At 57.0% G+C, this 19,579-nt stretch overlaps 9 protein-coding genes across 9 annotated transcripts; 5 read left to right on the forward strand and 4 right to left on the reverse strand.

The window, feature by feature from the left end:
• Positions 1–27: 27 nt before the first annotated feature.
• B0T15DRAFT_525098 (uncharacterized protein) lies at positions 28–1,433 on the reverse strand. The gene has a single exon (XM_062868819.1). It carries the CDS (start codon positions 1,150–1,152, stop codon positions 295–297), a length of 858 nt encoding a protein of 285 aa, XP_062724500.1. The 5' UTR covers positions 1,153–1,433; the 3' UTR covers positions 28–294.
• A 43-nt stretch (positions 1,434–1,476) lies between these two features.
• On the reverse strand, positions 1,477–5,094 carry B0T15DRAFT_116683 (uncharacterized protein). Its single transcript, XM_062861568.1, has 3 exons — positions 4,555–5,094; positions 2,876–4,492; positions 1,477–2,820 (listed from the first exon to the last, which is right to left on the reverse strand). Exons 1-3 carry the CDS (start codon positions 4,598–4,600, stop codon positions 1,802–1,804), a joined length of 2,682 nt encoding a protein of 893 aa, XP_062724501.1. The 5' UTR covers positions 4,601–5,094; the 3' UTR covers positions 1,477–1,801.
• Positions 5,095–5,788: 694 nt separating this feature from the next.
• Positions 5,789–7,368, forward strand: B0T15DRAFT_483323 (renal dipeptidase family; the record flags this gene model as incomplete). Its single annotated transcript, XM_062866153.1, has 4 exons — positions 5,789–5,895; positions 5,971–6,041; positions 6,101–6,313; positions 6,401–7,368. 4 exons carry the CDS (start codon positions 5,789–5,791, stop codon positions 7,366–7,368), a joined length of 1,359 nt encoding a protein of 452 aa, XP_062724502.1.
• A 107-nt stretch (positions 7,369–7,475) lies between these two features.
• B0T15DRAFT_116841 (uncharacterized protein) lies at positions 7,476–8,171 on the reverse strand. The gene is made up of 3 exons (XM_062861570.1): positions 8,057–8,171; positions 7,950–7,994; positions 7,476–7,895 (listed from the first exon to the last, which is right to left on the reverse strand). Exons 1-3 carry the CDS (start codon positions 8,057–8,059, stop codon positions 7,584–7,586), a joined length of 360 nt encoding a protein of 119 aa, XP_062724503.1. The 5' UTR covers positions 8,060–8,171; the 3' UTR covers positions 7,476–7,583.
• B0T15DRAFT_116886 (methyltransferase domain-containing protein) lies at positions 8,057–10,265 on the forward strand. The gene has a single exon (XM_062861571.1). The coding sequence runs from the start codon at positions 8,352–8,354 to the stop codon at positions 10,134–10,136; it is 1,785 nt and encodes a 594-aa protein (XP_062724504.1). The 5' UTR covers positions 8,057–8,351; the 3' UTR covers positions 10,137–10,265.
• Positions 10,266–12,304: 2,039 nt separating this feature from the next.
• B0T15DRAFT_116914 (ACT domain-containing protein) lies at positions 12,305–14,226 on the forward strand. The gene is made up of 3 exons (XM_062861572.1): positions 12,305–12,621; positions 12,724–13,114; positions 13,229–14,226. Exons 1-3 carry the CDS (start codon positions 12,598–12,600, stop codon positions 14,080–14,082), a joined length of 1,269 nt encoding a protein of 422 aa, XP_062724505.1. The 5' UTR covers positions 12,305–12,597; the 3' UTR covers positions 14,083–14,226.
• Positions 14,227–14,369: 143 nt separating this feature from the next.
• B0T15DRAFT_500498 (ribosomal protein S5 domain 2-type protein) lies at positions 14,370–15,402 on the reverse strand (the record flags this gene model as incomplete). The annotated part of the gene is made up of 1 exon (XM_062867371.1): positions 14,370–15,402. The coding sequence occupies exon 1, from the start codon at positions 15,258–15,260 to the stop codon at positions 14,370–14,372; it is 891 nt and encodes a 296-aa protein (XP_062724506.1). The 5' UTR covers positions 15,261–15,402.
• A 347-nt stretch (positions 15,403–15,749) lies between these two features.
• B0T15DRAFT_525111 (AIG2-like family-domain-containing protein) lies at positions 15,750–17,288 on the forward strand. Its single transcript, XM_062868820.1, has 5 exons — positions 15,750–16,280; positions 16,388–16,395; positions 16,474–16,847; positions 16,917–16,981; positions 17,055–17,288. Exons 1-5 carry the CDS (start codon positions 16,214–16,216, stop codon positions 17,150–17,152), a joined length of 612 nt encoding a protein of 203 aa, XP_062724507.1. The 5' UTR covers positions 15,750–16,213; the 3' UTR covers positions 17,153–17,288.
• A 577-nt stretch (positions 17,289–17,865) lies between these two features.
• On the forward strand, positions 17,866–19,377 carry B0T15DRAFT_117141 (putative 2-(R)-hydroxypropyl-CoM dehydrogenase). The gene is made up of 4 exons (XM_062861573.1): positions 17,866–18,389; positions 18,489–18,566; positions 18,664–18,911; positions 18,983–19,377. The coding sequence occupies exons 1-4, from the start codon at positions 18,100–18,102 to the stop codon at positions 19,186–19,188; spliced, it is 822 nt and encodes a 273-aa protein (XP_062724508.1). The 5' UTR covers positions 17,866–18,099; the 3' UTR covers positions 19,189–19,377.
• The last annotated feature ends 202 nt before the right edge of the window (positions 19,378–19,579 follow it).

The following is a 19,579-nucleotide window of genomic DNA, read 5'->3' on the forward strand; positions in this document are numbered from 1 at the left end:
CTATGGTTTATGGTTGTCAATGTGAATATATGTTATAAGCTTGATGTTGTCATTTTCTCTTTTGAGCACGCAATCGCCAACAAGTCCACAGCCCTTACTAAGCTCCTAGTACCCAACACCAGGCCACTCCAACCGCCGACTGTATTTCGGTAATAATAAGAGAGATAAAAGACGTGCGATTGCTAGTAACCGCTTGGAATTGGCAAACATACTATGGCGGCCGTCCCGCCGTGCACTCCTCAAGTTTCAACTGCGGCCAACACTTACGTTAAAAAGAAAATCGAATAGTATTAGTTAGTCCTGGAACATGCGCCACTTGACCATCCTGTCCCTCAAATCCAATACCCTCTCACCATCCACAGTGAACGTCCCGTCCCCTCGATGATGGAATATTCCCTTCGCATGCCCCGCTACCATCCTCTCCTCATTCACCCACGCCGCCACAACCTTCAACACCCACAGATTGTACCTCTCCACCATCGCATCATCCTCCACCACGCATTCCACATTGGCTATGATCCCTTCCTTCTCTTCCGCGCCCTCCCGGGTACCGGTACCGGTACCTGTACTAGTAGCCACAAGCGGCGCACCGACCTTACGCGCCGGAAGAGCCGTTAACCCAAACCTCTCAAACTTATTTCTACCACTCTTAGTATTCCCACCCTCGCCGGCACCAGGACCAACAAGATCATCCGCGCTACAGTTGCCCACATCCACCACCACGTCGGCCATGTCGACGCTCGGCACGGCCAGCACACATTCCCGGCTGGCCTTGAGTCGCGCGTAGGTGGCGTCCCACGGGCCGATGCAGACGGCGATTAAAGGTGGCGAGGCGTGCTGCAGCATCATGTGGAAGCCGATGGTCATGAGGTTGATGTCGTTGCTCGGATCTGAGGAAGTAGGATCAGAAGAGCCAGTTGAGACGAGGAGGACGGGGCCGGGCTCGATGAGGCGGTAGACTTTGGATGGCGGGTAGGGTGTGAAGCGGGTTTGCATCTTCGAGGGCTCGGATGGCTGGGACGGTGATGTGGTTTCTTCTGCCTTGGGTTGGGTTGATGTTGCTTTGGCGCTGGCTTTGGCGCGCTTCGACTTTGGTGCTTCGCGCGTCGAAGCAGCGCGGCCGGAGTTGACTTTGCGCTTCTTAGCTGGCATTATTGGTATTGGTAGGCCCAGCGGGCTGAATGAAAGTCCGGGGTCGGAGAATTGGTAGTGAAGACGTAGGTGATAATACGAGGCGTTGCGGTTGTGATATCGGAGGCCTGGGAATGCTGGTCAAAGAATGGTGTGAAGCGGGGGTGTCATGCAAGCAAGGGGTGATCACAACTTAGAACAAGTTGGAAGTCATCACGGCGCGAGGCGAATCACACTTCACCAAAAGGCGCTTTCTGGATCATGTTAGCCAGGGAATGGACACAACATCAAAATAGCGGGCAGCACCGAATTCAACCTGCAGTCTTTCGCGTCAATTCCCATTCCACGGCCCTTCCAACGGCTCCAACTCCCTGCTTTACAGAACAAGTAGGTACCTGAAGGCGACTGACTGGAAAGGATAATATGGCAAAATAAGAACAAGAGAAAAGTAAAATAAGCAGAGCTACCTTCCTGAGCTGGACTGGTACAATACAAATTGTAGCATAGCACAGATAGACATGAGAACCAAACCTAACTGGACTCGCTCCGCCCGCCATCATAATATCATCAATATGTGATGTCCTGCCCTCCGTTCCGACCTTTTTGTCCAGAACACCGTCCGAAGACAACCAATGCCAAGACACCCAGAGGAGTTCACATGTGACCATCACTAGTAGTCCATGGGAGCATCCGTGAGTGTGACGCTGTGTTGCGGGTGGTGTCCCTGCCCTGGCTGCTGCTCCTGCTTGCCACTGCCCGTGCGTTGATGGTTCTGCGGCGGCGGGGTCCCTGTCCTCGCTGCCGTAGACGCAGGCGTCACGCGCCGGCCAGAAGAGAAGCGCGCGCCGCTCCGGCCGAGACTGTTCCGCTTCTCGACCTTGCTCTCCTGCTCCACCTTGGCCAGCTGCGGATCTGTAGCAGGGGCAGCGGCGGCAGCGTTCGCCGCCGCCACTGACGCAACTCCGTTCATGATGAAGTTGCCGTCCGCAGGGTGGCTCAGACCCATGCTCGCATCCGACTCGCCTGGGACCTCGAGGCTCGTCCTCTTGGGCAGCTGCGGGCCCAGGCTCCCCCGCTTTCTCTGCTGTGGGCTGGTAGGGCTCGTGACACTGCCGGTGGAAATGGGGAATCGCGTCTCGGGCCCACCCACACTCCTGTCCCGGCGGTGAGAGGCACGCGGGCTGGGCGCGGGGGATGTTGCTCGGCTGCGGCTACCGCTGGCCTTCTCCAGGAGCGCCCGGTTGCGCTCCTCCATGTGCGCCCTGCGGTTGCTTTCGTCGGTGGAGATGGCCCGTGGCCGGCTCTGATTGCCCTTGACGGAGCCAGAAGAGTTCATGGTGGATAGGCGCTTGAGCTCGCTGAAGATGGCGTCCTTGTGCGCGAAGAGATCGCGGACCAAGCGGTAGGCGTGCTTTTCCTCCATCGTGAGCGACGTCTCCGTGCGCGGCCGCAGAATGCAGGGAGCGAGCATAGTTGCCAGCTTGGAGACGTACTCCTCGTCGGCGGATGTGAGGTCGATCAAGCGCGTGAAATGGTTCATGCAAGCATCCAGTGTCGCAATGTTCGTAAGCCGCAGTTGGGAGAGCGTCTGTTGCAACACAGGAATGCGCGCCGCATCACCGCCGTCAGCTGTGGGAGTGGTGTAGATCGTCCTGATGATTTCATAGACATGAGACGAGACAAGGGAATCTGCATGCTCGTTAGCGCGCATCTCGGACTGGAGAGGGTCATCGACGGAACGTACCCGGAAGTTCAAGGAGGTAAAGCTTGAGGAGGCTCGCAACGGTGGGTATATCGAATTCAGCAAACGTCTCGAGGGCAGGCGGTTTCCCGTTGTTGACTTTGGACCTCAGCTTATGCGTCTGAGCAAGCGGGACCTCAACCAGCCACACCCCCCTCCGGGCCTCGTCGCCCTCGAGATCAGGGTAGTGGTGATCCAAGTAGGTAAGAAGAGTCGTGATGATGATGGGTACCCGTTTCCGGTCGGCTCTAGCGCGGGCCTCAAGATCCACACCAAAGGTCTGGTCGTCTACCTTGTTGTAATAGTTTTCATAGGTTACAACCTTCGGAGCGAAGCTGCCGGTCCGGTAATTCTCCAGGAGATAGCGCAGATCGCCAGACGGCTGCACCGTCTCCTGATAGAGCATCATATTGTCCACGGCGGACTGCAGGCTGGGGATCACGTTGCTAATGGTCCCCGAGAAGTCCAGGATGACGGTCTTGATTGCCTTGAGGCGGTCCAGCTCGCAGCGCTCGAGGAACTTGAGGTGCACGAAAATAGCCTCCTCCAGCTCGCAGCGCATCTCATCCAGCTTCTGGACCCCGGCCTTGTACTTTTCATCCGCCTCCCTCGCTTCCCGGCGCAGGCGCTCGGCCGGCGTCTCGTTTGGCCGGGAAGTGTTCAGGACATCCCACTTAGCGAGGTACTCGGTTACCGTGCCAACTACGGGCGAGTCGTTGCCGTCGGCCCCGTTCACGGGGATCGAAAACGTCCTCCCGAGCGTATTCTTCTGCGGCACGCCCGCCGTCTCGAACGCCTTGGGGCGCCACTGGTAAAACAGCTTGGAACTGTTGGCGAAGGTATTCCCGACGTTGCCGACCAAGCGCAGGAACCCATGGGTAACCAGGTCCTGGCCGATTCTCTCCGCATAGCTCACACTTGTGCTTCCCATGTGCTGCTGGATGTAGTCCACAATGTCCGTGCCGGCGGAGGTGTTTTGGTACGTGCCGAGGATCGGAACCTTCGTCTCGCCCATCTTGATGGTGGCGAGCATGTGCGCGAGGGTCTTCTTGACCTGTTCCGGGGTGTACATATTGTCGCCTATCTCGAGAGGTTCCTCCTCTTCTGCAGGTTCCTGGTCCACCTTGATTGCTGGAATATTCTGGTTCTGCTTCGGGCTGGTCTCAGGATCCTGGAACGCGAGCTTATTCTCCTCTTCGATATCCTCCACGAGACGGCACTTGTTGAAGTACGTGCTCCTAAGCTTCTTGACGGCCTCGGCTTGCTTGTCGTGGGCCTTGATCCGCGCCTGCAGGTCCTCGTGCGATTCGTGTATCCGAGCTTCGTGGGCGTCGCCCCAGCGCGAGAAGGGGTTTACCACGAGGTCGCGGATGTTTTGCGCAATCTTCTTGTGGTTCTTGGCAGCGTCCTCCATCTCGGTCCGCACTCCATCGTATGCCTTCCGCACACTGGCGCCATCGTCACGGCCGAACCCGCCTTGAATCTTGTCAACTGCAGGGGCAATCTCGGATAGTCGCTGGCCATAGACCTCCTCAGCCTCGGCGCGCATTCGGGCGATGGTGAGGACCTGGCGATTCTCGACGACGCCTTGCTGTAGTTTGCCGAACAGGACCCCGAGTCCTTGGATTCAGTCAGCGCAACCTAATGGGACCATTGTGCGAACCTCTGGAGCATCGGCTCACCTGCGGCATAGTCGTTTGACCAGAACGAGTCTGCGAAGCCCGGCATCTTTGCGACGAGTGCCGACCAAGCGCTCGAGGACCTTCAACTCTCCGGCGGACACGAAACAAAAAAACCGGATCGTAAGTCCACAATGTTCGAAGGTCGATCTCCCCCAAGCCAGTCGTGGCACAGCTCCGACTCTGGCGGTTGCAGGGGCCAGGCTAGAATTTGCGAGGCACAATGGAGGCTGGGGGTTGGACTGAACCCTGACTTTGTGGGCAAAGATCCTGTTGGGAAAAAAACGGGCTGGCGTTGCAAACTCGAAGGTGTAACTGGCCAGTTAACAGATTGCGATTGTGCAGCCGGAAGAACTGGAAGGTCGAACAGAAGAGATGGTTGCAAAAAGGGTCCCGTGTTGGAGAGAACAAGGGCACCTCGTGCGTCCCAAGAGACCGAACCCAAGGTGCAGATGCCCAGCGGGTTCCCCGGCCTCACCTATTGGACGGCAAACGGTGACACAGCCCTGCTGTCAGTGACATGGAGGCCTGTCTCCAGCCTTGACGGGCAGGTCCGAGGGTCCCAGCTCCCACCTCAGCCCCTGCAGGGAATGGCGAGCGGGGCCGCAGGGCCGTACCCGTATTCACCGACACTTGAAACAAGACAACGACAGGGAGGGGATGGAAGCATCTTCACGATGAGCCAGGTGCACTGCGTGTGAATTGCACTTCCTAATGCCTGATGGTACACTATGTGTAGGTTTTCCATGAAGCGTCGTCGATTCCCAACAATCTCGGCATGTAGTGTCTCATTCGGATTTGGCCCAATCGTGAAACATGACGTAATTACTATCCAGGTACAGACGATGTGCACTCGTAACCTTGGACGGAATTGCCTACCTAATAAATTAGGTATGGTGGTGTTTTTGAGACCACTCCACGACTCAACATATCATGCAGTGCTAGCTCGAGTCGATTCACAGACGCGCCTTATTACTACCTATACTAGTGTACTAATAAGCTGGTGTTGGAGCATGCCGTGGCACGGATGGCCAAGTGGGTATGAAGACTCCGGGGCCGCATTTGTCATCGGACGGACCGGATAACCGTCCCCTTGGCAACGATTGATAAGTGAACCTGCCCTCCGCGACGGGCTTGCTTCTTGTCACGTCCGTCCTCGCGAATTAGAGCGGAAACAGCCGGACAGTCCAACAGACCTTCAACCGTACCCCTTCCGATAAGCAGAGCTTGCGGACTGATGAAGACTGCCATCCCAGCGCCGGTCGCCGGGACCGGGGGTGACGCCGGTGATTCCGGCCCGGTCCGGCGGGCTCAACGGCTGTCCCCGGCTGCAAGAGCTGCTTTGTATCTGATACTGCCATTGTTGCTGGTTTCAGTCTTCCTTCGACTCCCCGGGAACTTGACGTGCCCGGGGCATAGACCCCGCCCAGGGAAACCCCGAAGCATCGAGGAACGCGTCAAGCATATCTTGCATTACACACCCTTGATCGGTAATGTCACGCAATCATCTGGCCGCACAGACCCTCCCTAACAATCACTTCGTACGTAGATGGCCACAATGATCTCGCCATTCAGATCAGGGCACGTTACAACAACCACATCTACGACGAGACCTTCTCCAAGCCCTTCGCCGAGGGCGGCATGCCCGCGCATGTCGACCTGCCCCGTCTCAAGGCCGGCATGAACGGCGGCGCCTTCTGGAGCGTCTTCTGGCCGTGTCCCGAAAACGGAACCGATTATTCGGACGAGAACTACCGCTCTAGTAAACCACACCCCTTCTTCTTCTTCTTCTCCTCCTCCCACCGCTCAGTCCTAGTGCCCTCCTAACTATGACCCCACCGACGGTTAGTCGTGCAAGACACATTCCAACAAATCGACCTCCTCTCTCGGCTGCGCGCCGCCTACCCCTCCGTCTTCTCCCCGCCGACCCTCACCCGCCATGCCGCGCTCTGGCACTTCCACCGCCACGGCCAGCTGATCTCGCCGCTGGGCATCGAGGGCTTGCACCAAATCGGTAACTCGGCCGCCGTGCTCCGCCAGTTCCACGCCCTCGGCGTCCGCTATGCCACGCTCACCCACAACTGCGGCAACCGCTTCGCCGACGCCGCGCTGTGGGAGCGACCCCTGCGCAAAGCGCCGCCCGTGTGGGGCGGGGTTAGCCCCGAGGGACGGAGGCTGATCCGGGAGATGAATCGCCTGGGCATGATTGTCGATTTGGCGCATACCAGTGTCGATACCATGCTAGATGTGCTGGGTGCGAGGAAGGATGTTGACGATGGGTGGGAGGGGAGCAGGGCGCCGGTCATCTTCAGTCACTCGAGCGCGTACGCGGTGTGTCCGCACCCCAGGAACGTGCCGGATCAGGTGCTGGACCTGGTCCGCGAAAAGGGCGGGTTGGTCATGGTGAATTTCAGCCCGGACTTTGTGTCGTGCGTGGGAGCGCCCGACAGGGAGGATGGGCTGCCGGATTTCTATCCCAAGAATGCGACGCTGCAGCAGGTGGTGAGGCATATTCTGCATATTGGGAAGAGGATCGGGTTTGAGCATGTTGGTTTGGGGAGTGATTTCGATGGGATTGAGAAGACGCCCGAAGGGCTCGAGGATGTCTCCAAGTTTCCGGCTTTGGTGGCCGAGCTGCTGAGACAGGGAGTGAGCGATGCGGATGCCGCTAAGGTGGTTGGCGGGAACCTGCTCCGTGTCTGGGCCGAGGTGGATGCCGTTGCTGAGAAGCTGCAGAAGGCGGGCGAGCCGGTGTTGGAAGATGAGCTGCCTGGGCTCTTCTCGACCGGATCTCACGCCGTGCCGGACGAGCTTTGAGCAGCTGGTGCTAGTAGCCTGGCTGGCGACTTCGGTCAAAAGCCACCCTTGTAGTGTCTATCCCGTATCATACATTTAGAAAACATAGACCGGTGTACCCCTGCGCCCATGGACCCAGCATATTCTACACAGCCTATCAAGGCCGAGATGTGGCGTCGAAACATTTCGTTTAGAATCCCATACTCCATACCATCGTCCCAGCCCATCCGTTTCCATCATCCCCGCCGTTCGATCCTGTTGAGCTTCTTGGCCGTTTCGGTCTGGTTCTTCGTCCGCTGGCCCCGCACTGGGAGGCCCATAGCGTGCCTTCTCCCACGGTACGTGCCCATGTCACGTAGCCGCTTGATGTTATCCTGTATTATCCTCCGCGCGTCACCCTCGATGGTCATTGTCGACAGCTCGGCCGTCAGCGCGGTGAGGGTCTTGGGTGGCAATGTGCCGATCTTTGCGCGCGGGTGGATGTAGTACTTAGCCAGGATGCGTTCTGACGTCTGCGGACCAAGGGCATAGAAGGACTCGAGCGCTTTCTAAGAGACGGTGAGTGCGCCGGAAGGCGAAAGGGAGGGTGCGGTTTGCCGCACCTTGACGAGCTTTTGCTCGTGAAAATTGACGCCGAAGATGAACACCTGAATGTTGCATCAGTTAGCGTACAGTTGTCTTCTCCCGGCATGAGACAATGAAACCGTACCATTTTGTCAGCTGCTGAACACCCTCAGCTAGGTCTCCTTCAGAGCATACCCGGGTCCGGCGCCAGTATTGTTCTCGTCGGCGGTTTTGAGACGGCAAGCTGTTGGAGGGTGGAGAGCGAGCGGATATTGCCGGTGAAAATCGGGAGAGCATCCCGCCAGGTGTTGCCGCTCGACGTACACCTGCCAGAGCTTGGAGCTGCTGATTGCGGAAGGCAGCATTTCCACTCCCACATAAAAGGCTACATAATAAAGTCGCTCTTTCCAACCGCACTTCACAAATGACGCCAGTAGAATATGAAGAACCTTGAGACGAGGCCGGAAAGGCCGCTCCCGTACTCGGATGGGTTCGCCTCAGCAGACGACTATGTGGATCAGCTGTTGCACTTCACAGCCAACTCGGACCTGTTTCGGTTTCTCTGCGGCGGCGTCCACATTCTCGACTTCTTCACGGCTGAGCCCGGCCTTTTTGTCTCAGCTGTGCCCAAGGAATGGCAGGACTATCTCTTACGGACCGAGCCTATGGCTCTATTGGATTTTCTGATGAGGGATGACTTGAGCTCCCTTACTTCCCAAACCGGCTCTGGGGCACCTCCTGAGACACTGCTTCAGTATGTCAAGGACATCAGAAAGTTCTCGCTTCACCGTTCGTTTCGTCCAATCAAGCCGAAGCTCCCTGTTCTTCCGAGGCAAGTGGCGCTCGGTATGAATACCAAGAAGGTCCATGAAGTCACAAACTTCGCTGGATACATCGATCGGCTGGCCGAGGATGTTTCGCATGCTTCGGGGAAGGAGTTCACTCACTTCGTAGACTTCGGCAGCGGGCAGAACTATCTCGGGCGGGCGCTTGCGAGTCCGCCCTACAACAAGCACATTGTTGCCGTGGAGAGCAAAGAGGCCAACATGGCCGGTGCGAAGGACCTAGACATCCTGTCAGGCTTGGCCGAGAGGGAAAAACGTGTACGCAACAAGAAGCTCTACCATCGGATCCTCGAGGCCGTGGATCCATCGTGTCATAACAATGAGGAAGCATTGAAACGTGCGGCAAAGGAACTTGGCATTGCGGACAAAGACATTGCCACAATTGACCTCAGATCTAGAAAGGAGCTGCAGGCGACGTACACCGTCGAGCAAGGAAAGGGCACCATCGAATATGTTGTTGGCCGCCTGGAGCATGCCGACCTAACGGGTGTGCTCTCGCAGCTGCGTGGCCATGAGAACGGGGTGCGGCACGAAGACCTCCGGATGATGGCCATCTCGATACATTCGTGCGGGAATCTCTCACACTACGGCATCCGCTCCATGATCTTGAATCCCTCTATTCGCGCTGTCGCCATTGTCGGCTGCTGCTACAATCTCCTTACCGAAAGGTTGGGCCCTCCGACGTACAAGCCGCCTTTCAGCCGGCCAAGCCTGCAACCCATCAACGCACGGGTTGCCAGGGAGTCGGAGAGGCGGGACCCGCAAGGGTTTCCGATGAGTGAGCGGGTGTCCACGTACGGCGGCGACGGCATCCGACTGAACATTACCGCCCGGATGATGGCTTGCCAGGCGCCGCAAAACTGGACTGACGAGGAAAGCGACGCCTTCTTTACCCGCCACTTTTACCGCGCCGTCCTGCAGAAGATCTTTCTGGACAAGGGCGTCATCTCGAGGGTGTATCACGGTCAGGAGACTGATGCAGAGAGCCCCTTCAACTCGAGCACCAATCCGGTCGTCATTGGATCATTGCGCAAGCAGTGCTATACGTCCTTCAAGGCGTACGTGCGGGGCGCGATAGCCAAACTGACCAGCAACTCCGAGCTCAGCCAATACAGTCAAGTCATCCAGGAGAAGATGGGTGACATCACGGATGAGGAGATTGCGCAGTACGAAGCGGCCTTCCGAGACCGGAAGCGGGAGCTCAGCGCTGTATGGAGCTTGATGGCTTTCAGCGCCTGCGTTGTCGAATCCCTCATCGTTACCGACCGCTGGCTATTCCTCCGTGAGCATTCGGATATCGTCCGCGACTGCTGGGTTGAGACGGTTTTTGACTACCGTGAGAGCCCCCGAAACCTGGTTGTCGTGGGCATCAAGAGGTAGGAAAGACAACACAGGGTTCGACACTGTTTGAACTTACAACCGCCCCCTTTGGGTGCAGCTGGATGGGGGGTTGGCAAATCTTGCCTGTCTGCTTTGCGGGACAAGCTTGAGTTCTACAGCCCGCGACCGTCCACTGCACCTGGCCATTCACCAACTCCGCACTCGAGGCCCGTGCTTGTACGACAAGCCGGCGCCTCCGCAAACCACAGCGTCGACGGATGTCAAGCCCAACCTGTGAGAGCCAACTCCCTGTCAACGATGCAAGCTCCGGTCACCACCTGGGTTGTGATGCGAGGGATGGCATGCTGCTGTCGGAGTCCAGCTCTCCAGCGTTTTCTGCAATTGGACACGGGCATCGTTCGTCGATCTACGACAGCCACCTCGGAACACTTGCCATCAAAACCAGGGATGTTACACATCCTTCAGTCTGGGCGCATTGAAAACGGGGAGGGCGCTGCATCCTCCCCTTGTCGCGTCCCGCTAGTGGCCCTGAGCGAACGGAAAGGCGAGCGGGAAAACAGCGCCTCAGATTAGCGTCGTCTGACGGGAGCTTTTGATCAGCTTCGTGACGGGCAGAAAAGGGGGTTGGGAAGAAGACGAGACATCGCATCACTCAAGTAGCGGTTCCTGCCCCCACAACTATTGTTCCGCCCTGTGCCTGAGATGCACGAAAATGACGAGCTTGGCGGCTGCAGCTCTCTCCCGCGCCTATTCCTCTCTTTCGTGCATGTGTGTCACTACGAGGAAATAGGTTATGTCGGTGTTCTCCTTGACCCATCAACTCCGATGATGCATCTCTGCATCCGTGCCAAACACTTTCCTGCCAACGCGCCCGTTGTCGGCGTCGCGGCCTACTGTGTTGTGCCGGACCAGACTGCAGAGGAGATCAATGGATAGTCTTCCCTTGTACCAATGTTATGTTGCTGCCCCTTCCCTTAGGGGCCACCCATTACACTTTAGACTCGCAGCCCGGCAGCATCGTGGCGTCACTAGGAGGGGTTGGCGCAGGTGCAGAATGCGGGGTGCTTCAAGCGGAGAAATCGTCCGTATGAAGACCACCCGACGTGCAGGGACTGTACATATTAGTACGGCGGAGGACCTACATACAAGTGGTTTCCAATCCATAACACTACTCTCACGACAACCAGACATGATATCTTATTGCGCCAGCGGCACTCTTTTCTTTTGCTCATTCTTCATGTATGTACAAAGTACAAGCACATCCCTCGTCAGACTCCTTCGGTTTCTCGCTGTTCTTGACCCTTGAGCTCCGCCGTCCTGGACAACGGTACAATACAAACTACGTACAGCCCCCCACGCTTACGGCCAAGCATCTGCAGTATGCATCTTGGAAGCTGCAGCTCAATCCCAAAAGCCCCTAGCTCGCTCTCTTGGCTTCAGGCCAGGCTCGCTTTTGCTTGTTGAAAGACGCCATGATGCGTATGCCTACACAACCCGGCTACCGATGGGCCATGGCACACCATCAGGGGCAACGATTTCACCTTCTCTAGCCATCCACTGTGCAGCACATCGCAAGTGGAGCTCCGGTAACTACTAGTAATGCATCAAGGGACTCAAGGCGCGATCCGATCTGGCAGGGACGGTCGCGCCTACCGTATCTATGGAGCTGTCACCGGACCCATAAACTTTGCATCTTCGGCCCATCTCTTATCTATCCCCTTACCTAGCACTTTTTACTACCACTCGTGCACATGTGTTGGCATCTTCGCTGATGATCCCGAGGCTTCTATCTCCTCCGAGAACGGCATCATCCCGCAGAAACGAGAAAGCTTATCGGCTTCAAGTTGAATTCCGAAAGATGTAGTAGTCGGGATCCTGCCCTGCACCCCTGGATCGCTGCCGCTGCCAACTTTCTGATACTGGTACAGCAAAGGAATCCCACAACGCGGAAGGAGACTGTCTGCTACGAAATCTGTTGCCTTGGCATGGACTTGCCACCTTGGGTGTCATTGACGTGCTTTCTCAAAGACTGAATGAAAGGAAACCGCAGCGCTACATCACATTTCACCGGCTTTGTTGCACGCCTTTCCCAAGTCTCAACCACGTTGTGAGACCCAAGATTTGATCCATCATATTTTCCTTTCCTCTTCACTTGGCCACCGTCGTCTATCTGCCTTCTTATACAAGTTCACCGAAGGTCAAATACGGCATTTGCAGGTACAGGAGCCGATTCTGGTTGCCGGGGTACTTAGTCCCCTGAGGGTGATGAGCGGAGCTGCTCACGGCTATCAGATCACGGCCCCGCTTATATCCCGGAACTTCTCCGGGCCTGCGGCTCACCCCGAACTTTATTTACTTTGCACACTCTCCAGTTTACAAGTTTGCACTCTCGTGAACTGTGTGAGGGGAAACAAAGGGAAAAAGCAAGGAGAAGGCGACTGGGGCACAACCTCTCGAGCACCCTTTCCCCCTCCCCCTCGGAGGGCCTAACCATATAGCCATGACCGCGCAGGTGTCGTTTCTCGTAAGTTCCGTCCCTGCATATAAACCGACCATGGCGATTCGATCGGGTCCAATGGCCTTTTTCCGCCTTCTTCTCCCACCAAGTAGCTAACCGGGTCCACAGGACGGCACCCTGAGCCTCATCCATATACCCCTCGACCTCTACACCAGCCTCCTCCAGCCTATCCTCAAGGTTGTCCTGCCGCCCAGCCAGGATCCCACCCAGAGCCTTCAAGCGAACCTGACCAGCAACAGCCACAAGCATGGCTTCCTCAACATAAGTGTCACGCCAATCGAGTGTTCAATCGTCTGCAACTCAGCCTGGGCCCAGTCGGTCTTCGAGCCCGCCATCAAGCGCCTGCCGAGGGAACAGGCCAAGTCGGTGGCAATCTCCAAGGACACGTACGCCGCCCTCAGCGTCTATGGCGCGGGCGTGGACGCCGGATCGCGGGTTGCCGATCTGACGTCCCCGTTGGCGCTGGCCGGCATCCCTATCTTCTTTATCACGACATATTGTACGTGCTTTCGGTTCTGACGACCGAGTAAACTGCTTCGCTGTGCTCTCCCAAGAAGCGGACACAGAAAACTCGGCCGGGACAGAGAAAATATGGCTGACAACGCGACACTAGACTCCGACTTCATCCTCGTACCGATCAAGGACCGCCAGGTCGTGGTTAAGACCCTGCTTGGTCGGGGGTTCGTCTTTTCCGAGGACGACCAGTCGCAGCTGATATCCGCGCAGCCCTCACCCACAGCGACAAGCCACAACCACCACGGTTTCGGCATCTTCGGCGGCTACAACGGACCACCCGCGGACAACCCGCCTTCCTCCCCGGCCCACAACGAGCTCAGCGAACTCCAAGAACGCACCTTCGACCTCCTCAAAAGGCGCCACGTAACCCCGCACGTCGAGCCAGGCCTGACCCTCGTCCAATGCACCGGCATCCGCGGCGCAGGCATCAATCACGCCTCCTCGCTCTCCCATCGCTCGCGCGGCTTCGGCGCCAACGGCGACAGCCGCCGCGGCTCCAAGACGACGCCCAGCTGGGTCGACACGATCGACACCAAGCTGTACACGAGCGTGGTGGCGGCGCTGGTCGCGCAACCCCACTTCCTGAGCGTCACGCTGGCCGACGAGGACCCGCCCTCGCTGCTGCTGGACCGCGAGCTGCTGGGCTTGTTCGGCGACTCGGTCGTCGGCCCCACCGAGGGCGCGCTCGTGCCGATCTTCCTGGATCTGGCCGACCTGCCGTTTGAGGCCACGGGGATAGTGTCGGGCGTGGCGGGGCGGTTGGTGAGGGAGATGGGCATGGGGAACGGTATGGCCGTGGGGATGGGCGCGGTAGGAGGCGATGGTGTCGGGGAGTTGAGTTACCTGTCGACGGCGAGGGCCGGGGCGGTGATTCTGTCGAGAGAGCAGGCGGAGATGGCGTTGCGGGTTTTGAAGCCTCTTTTGGGGAGGGAGGAACCGGGAGAAGCTTGAAAAATAATCTTATGGTGATGGTTGGAAGAAAGGCAGTCTCCTGAGACTTTGAATGTGTACGAAATGATCGTGGATGGGGAGTGGCTGGTCGGGTGGTAGTGCGAGGGCTCTCCAAAAGGTTGTCAAGGCCCAAAGGTCGTGTTTATCGTGGGACCAACCGGCGAGGCGCGAGGTGGTGTATATCCCAAACCATCCCCGCGACTTGAGACCATACTCCCCTCAGAATCTGTATCAATAAATGCCACGTGTTGTCCCTCAAAGCTCATCCCATCCCCAATTGAGACAGTTCACTTGCCCCCCTTCTTCTTCCCCCCGCCCGTGGATACCTCCTCCTTGACCAGCCCGGCCCGCACGAACGCGTCCCTCGCGGTCTGGTTAATCAGCGCAAACCGCCGCGGTCCCAGCTTCACGCCGCCATACCACCGTGTCACCACCACCATGACGCCCCACAGGTCCATGAGCTGCATGAGATGCAGCAGCCTGCCGCCGGCGGCCGTCTCGCCGTCATCGTCGCAGTCCTGAAAGCTCGTCCCGTTGGGTCCCCGGATGCGCCAGGCCGTGATGTTGTGCGTCGCGGCGCGCACCCGCTTATCCGACGCCAGCAGATGGGCCAGATACGAGGCGGCTTGTTGCGGGGAGCTCACCGGCGCGCAGCGGGCCACGAAGGTGGACTTGCATTCGACGAAAGGGAGGGAGAGCGTCCAGGGCGGGGGCGGTGCGTCGCCCAGTAGCAGGTCCTTGGTAGTACCTGGGGATGCTGCATGCTTGTTGTCTTCTTCTTCGGGCGCTGCCGTGGGCGGCCGCTCATCGGTCTCGTGATGTTGTTCGTCCCCGCTACTGTCCTGAGCGGCGGCGGCCAGAAGCTCCTGGACTTTCTCGAGGGCATCGAACAGGCAGACCTGCCCCGGCTCATACGCCTCGCTCACGGCGTCCCGGAAAAGGGCCAGGTCCCGGGCGGCCGACCCGCGCTTTCCTGCCGAGCCAGAGCTGTGGGTGCCGAGGACGGCTGGGGGGACGTCTGGATAGGCGTGTGGGAACTGCACCCTAAGTGAGGCCGTTTCGCCGGGCAGCGTCAGGATGAAAATGGTGGGGTCCGGGTCTTGTGCCGAGTGAGTCAGAGTGTTGTCGCCGTAGATGGAGTTGATGGCTTCTATTTCGTCAAGCAGGGCTTCCGACATTTTCCTTGTGTGTTTGATCGGGTCGTCCGCTATAAAGGCTACTAAGGTGCAGTACCAAGGGGAGGGGCTGGTGGCTTGCGCCCTGAGAGTGGTAAGACCGTACGCCGTAAGAGAGAGAGTGTTTGCAAAGTCGGGTGATTGTTGAGGGAGTGGGGACTGCAAGTTGTCTTTCGGGCCGGCGCATCGCGCATCTTGGTCCGAAGGGCCGTGGGCTAACAGCCCTATAACAGTGACTCAAGTTGTACAAACGGCTATTACTGTGCTACTGGTGTGCTAGGGGTTGAATGCTAGTGCTTTGAAAGTACTAAACCCTTTCTACCAACATTAGGTTTTTTTTGAAGTGACTTCATGTGTAACGCCGTATAATGCGTGACCTGATTGCTGCCAGGGTGTTACCCGGTAGCAAGCCATTAGTTAGGCAAAGACGAATTACGCCCCTGCCTCGGGACCGTGACCGTGCTGGTAAAGTTGGCCACTTGTCTCGCTGCCTCTAGGGATGTATATAAAGTCTAAACCTTTTCATAGATGTTCTCAGCAGTCGCCCTTTCTTGCGACTGGACTTCCAAGACAAAGGATAAGCATGAAACTCGGCGGTCTGCTAAAGGGCCAACACCCGCTGTGCCCTCCATCTCCGATGTCGTCCGTGTTGCATCTCCGGACCTACCTGGCTAGGCACCTAAATCGCTTGGCAGTCGCCGCATATCAAACATAAAGTGAGGTTTTTGCCCACGATAAGAGTCATAAGACTCATTTCAAGTTCAGTCTGTCACGGTAGGGAATCAGACGTACATTTTACTGTCCTGACTCAGCTTGCCCTTCGCATAGGTACAATACATAAAGTCATAAACACAGCACACCCTTTCAGGCGTTTAACAACGAGGCCCATCGTCCCCGCTCTACTATCTCGCTCCTCGACACGGCAGTTGCACGCGCTCACAACACGGCATACAAAAATGGCCAGCCAGAACGGCGCAAGGAGCGCAAAAAGTGATGAGCGCACTTATTGCGCTTTTTTCTACGGTGAGTTGAACACAGTGCCTGAGCCACCTGGCTGAATCCGCTACTGGAGTCTTGGGGTGCTATTGCTAACCAGTGTTGAATGTTGATGGCACTTGATGCTTGATCAGGTACATTGGTATGTTCCAAGAATCCTTAGACCTCGGTATGTCAAGGGATGTGGATGCTAACCACATAACCGTCTGCCGCCCCTCAGATGGTGCCCGAGGTCTTCTACTCTGTCTGCTATCTTGACAAGAACCCGCCCAAAGCCATCACCAAGCTCCACACCTTCCACCCAGCCATCCTTCCTGGCTACTGCCGGCGCCGGGTGAAGTATGCCGACTATCCGGGCATTGTCGCGGACAATGGCCATCAGGTCTTTGGGACCTACGCCACGGGGCTCACGAGGGCGAACATGGCGAAGCTGGACTTCTTCGAGGGGCGTCAGTACGAGCGCAGGACGGTTACCGTCACAGTGCTGCCAGGACAGCCGGGGAATCCGAAGGGACAAGCAAACATCCAGGGCAAAGAGGAGAAGGCGGAGGTCTATGTGTTCTTGGACCCGCGCGAGCTCGAAGAAGAGGAGTGGTGAGTGGCGCCCGCGGCTGGGTAGCCGCTTCGCTCTTTGATTATGGTTACTCATAAGTTGCTATCTAGGGATCTGGAAGAGTTCCGCCGCGAGAAACTGCGCTTCTGGACGCGCGGGGGTCATGCGTTTGAGGGTAACCGAACTTCCGTATTTTCAACCCTTGTTCAACCTCCCGTTGGATCTCTGCAGCTGCTGACCTGGCCTAGATTGCGACCCAACCGACACCGCGGCAGTTGCCGGCGCAGAATCCGACGCTGAGGCCGGTGCAGAGAGGGCCGATTCGTCCATCGCCCAAGCGAACTAAATTCTAGTAATATCTTTCGGGTTGGATTACCAGTAGGCAGCGGTGCCGTAGGATCATTCCAGACCAAGCTACGAGTCCGAGGTAGCTCAGAACCAAGGCTGCCTTACATCAATATCAAGCTATCAATACCCTTACCTGATCGAACCAAAGTGCGTGCTATCTATCGTTGATTGCGCCCTACTGACAAGTAACAACTCCCACGTTATGGAGTCTCTGTAAGTCATTGGTTAGGTACTACCTATAGTAGGTACTAGGTCTGACCTAAACCATCATCTCACGCACCGCGTGTTCCACAAGTCCATTTACCTCCTTGAGAAGGAAAGTATGATTTAGTTGCACCTCCCCCTTCAAATTCCACGAAAAAAACGCATATAAACGATGCCTGAGCAAAGAGATACAAGCCAGCAATGGAAAAATACAACCCCGACCATTGTCCGGCTTGGCCCCCAATTGACCAGCTTCTCCGGTCATCCCCCATACGCGCCCTAGTAGTAGGCCTCCTAACCTGGAACTTACTTACTACAGTGCTACGGTAGCACTCGCCAGTCTTTCCCCGCCAACAATCCGCCGACCAAGCCCAGCTCCTGAACACCGACAGGTCTGTCGTGGGTGGGATTGCGACGGAGGGGCTCGGCTTTGCTCGCAAAAACTTACGTCTTCCGACCGGATATCACTCTGCTTCCGCTGGTGCCTAGGACTACTAGTAGTACTTACTGTACCACTGAGGCTTGGACATAGTCACATAGTACTTGTGCCCTCCTCGTCTTGGTGGCCAAAGTTCCATCATACCATTATACATACCATCAACACGCACCGCACAACCGCGACTGGTCAGCAATTCAACCCCCTCCCCTTTCCTTTCCGATCTCGTCGCATCTTTGCAAGGGGAACGTCGTCACAGCCGCACAACATTTAGAACCCGCGAAACCTGAGATCAAAGCCCAGCCATGGCCGCCCGCGTCGCCAACAAAGTCTGTATCGTGACAGGTGCCTCGTCGGGCATTGGCCGGGCCATCGCCCTGCTCCTGGCGCGCGAGGGCGCCGCATACGTGCTGTGCGCCGATCTGCGGCCCGGCTATCGCCCAAGTGCGAGCGAGGACATCCCGGCCACGCACGAGTTGATTACACAGGAGTACGGCGAGGACAGGGCCGGGTTCCGGCAGGTGGATGTCACGGTGGAGGAGCAGGTGAAGGGCATGGTCGCGGAGGTGGTGCAGCGCGCTGGGAGGTTGGATGTGTGAGTCTAGACCTTCCACAAAGGCGGTGGTCTCATGAGCCATGGCCAAGTTTTAGGGTCGAACTCTGGGTTTCTCACTGTGTGATTAATTGCAAATAGTATCGTGAGCAACGCTGGCGTTGGGCCGCCCTGGACGCCGTTGCACGAGATGTCGGACGACATGTGGAGCGGCACATTGTAAGTTGTCTTCCTAACACTAACTACTAATTTTGTCAAGTCTGGGTGGCTGCCGTGTCCTAGGAGTTAAACTGACCTTGAATCACCCTTAATGGAGCAATGTCAACACACGCGCAACATTCCTCTGCTCCAAATACGCGATTCGGCAGTTTCTACAGCAGGAATTGCCCCACGAGTTCAGGAAACGGGGCTGCATTATCAACATCGCTAGCGCTGCCGGTCTGAGGGAGGTGAAGCTGTCGAGTGCATACTGCGCTTCCAAAGCAGCCGTCATCAGCCTCACCAAGGCAACGGCACTCGAATATGGCAGTGCCAGGATCCAGTGCAATGCCATCTGCCCTGGTAGTGAGTACTAGTATCTCAGTTCTAACTTCTATCCCAATATCAGCCTGGATATTAATTCAATTTTTCCACAGCCGTCCTCACGCCCATGACGGCGCCCATGCTCTCCAATGATCTCGCTATGGACTTCTTCAAGGCCGTGGTACCATGGGGAGATGGCGGCGTTGACCGGGGCCCTGAGGAGATTGCTTATGCCGCGGCGTGGTTGGCAAGTGAGGAAGCAGGATGGGTGACCGGCGTGGCTCTGCCAGTGGATGGGGGCTTCTCTGTCCACGCCTAAGTTGGAATGATTTTTTGTAATCGGCAGGTGCCTTATACCGTCTTTTACCAAGTCACGGATATAATATCCCACCACTCCGTTGCACATCCTGCTGATTATTCATCGTCATCCAACAAACGAACAGCATGTTCTGCCGCCGCCTGTGAGTCCTTGACAAACACTAGCCCTTCCCCCGCCATGAACCTATCATGCAGCGCGTTCGGAATCTCATACACGCCCAGGTGTGTGCAAGTCTTCTTCTGCATATCGACCCACCGCAGAGAAAAGTGCCTAATGATCTCATTCCGGTTCACTTGCACCCAGAGAGGCACCTTGGTCCGAATGGCCCTCCGGACAGGCGAAATATACGGGTTCTCGCCGCTATGACAAAAGCACCCGATTAAACCCACTT

This window comes from Chaetomium strumarium, assembly GCF_033439665.1.
Source record: "Chaetomium strumarium strain CBS 333.67 chromosome Unknown B0T15scaffold_2, whole genome shotgun sequence".
In the NCBI taxonomy this organism is placed as follows: domain Eukaryota; kingdom Fungi; phylum Ascomycota; class Sordariomycetes; order Sordariales; family Chaetomiaceae; genus Chaetomium; species Chaetomium strumarium.

Excerpts from the sequence above, each read along its gene's own strand:
- B0T15DRAFT_525098 (XM_062868819.1), bottom strand. The coding sequence starts at position 1,152 with ATGCCAGCTAAGAAGCGCAAAGTCAACTCCGGCCGCGCTGCTTCGACG.
- B0T15DRAFT_116683 (XM_062861568.1), bottom strand. The coding sequence starts at position 4,600 with ATGCCGGGCTTCGCAGACTCGTTCTGGTCAAACGACTATGCCGCAG. Across the intron at positions 4,493-4,554 it reads GTCAAACGACTATGCCGCAG|GACTCGGGGTCCTGTTCGGC; the intron begins GTGAGCCGATGC and ends ACTGAATCCAAG. Across the intron at positions 2,821-2,875 it reads TTACCTCCTTGAACTTCCGG|ATTCCCTTGTCTCGTCTCAT; the intron begins GTACGTTCCGTC and ends ACGAGCATGCAG.
- B0T15DRAFT_116841 (XM_062861570.1), bottom strand. Across the intron at positions 7,896-7,949 it reads ACGAGCAAAAGCTCGTCAAG|AAAGCGCTCGAGTCCTTCTA; the intron begins GTGCGGCAAACC and ends ACCGTCTCTTAG.
- B0T15DRAFT_116886 (XM_062861571.1), top strand. The coding sequence starts at position 8,352 with ATGAAGAACCTTGAGACGAGGCCGGAAAGGCCGCTCCCGTACTCGGAT.
- B0T15DRAFT_116914 (XM_062861572.1), top strand. The coding sequence starts at position 12,598 with ATGACCGCGCAGGTGTCGTTTCTC. Across the intron at positions 12,622-12,723 it reads CCGCGCAGGTGTCGTTTCTC|GACGGCACCCTGAGCCTCAT; the intron begins GTAAGTTCCGTC and ends CCGGGTCCACAG. Across the intron at positions 13,115-13,228 it reads CTTCTTTATCACGACATATT|ACTCCGACTTCATCCTCGTA; the intron begins GTACGTGCTTTC and ends ACGCGACACTAG.
- B0T15DRAFT_525111 (XM_062868820.1), top strand. The coding sequence starts at position 16,214 with ATGGCCAGCCAGAACGGCGCAAGGAGCGCAAAAAGTGATGAGCGCACT. Across the intron at positions 16,848-16,916 it reads GAGCTCGAAGAAGAGGAGTG|GGATCTGGAAGAGTTCCGCC; the intron begins GTGAGTGGCGCC and ends GTTGCTATCTAG. Across the intron at positions 16,982-17,054 it reads CGGGGGTCATGCGTTTGAGG|ATTGCGACCCAACCGACACC; the intron begins GTAACCGAACTT and ends GACCTGGCCTAG.
- B0T15DRAFT_117141 (XM_062861573.1), top strand. The coding sequence starts at position 18,100 with ATGGCCGCCCGCGTCGCCAACAAAGTCTGTATCGTGACAGGTGCCTCG. Across the intron at positions 18,390-18,488 it reads CGCGCTGGGAGGTTGGATGT|TATCGTGAGCAACGCTGGCG; the intron begins GTGAGTCTAGAC and ends AATTGCAAATAG. Across the intron at positions 18,567-18,663 it reads GACATGTGGAGCGGCACATT|CAATGTCAACACACGCGCAA; the intron begins GTAAGTTGTCTT and ends CCCTTAATGGAG.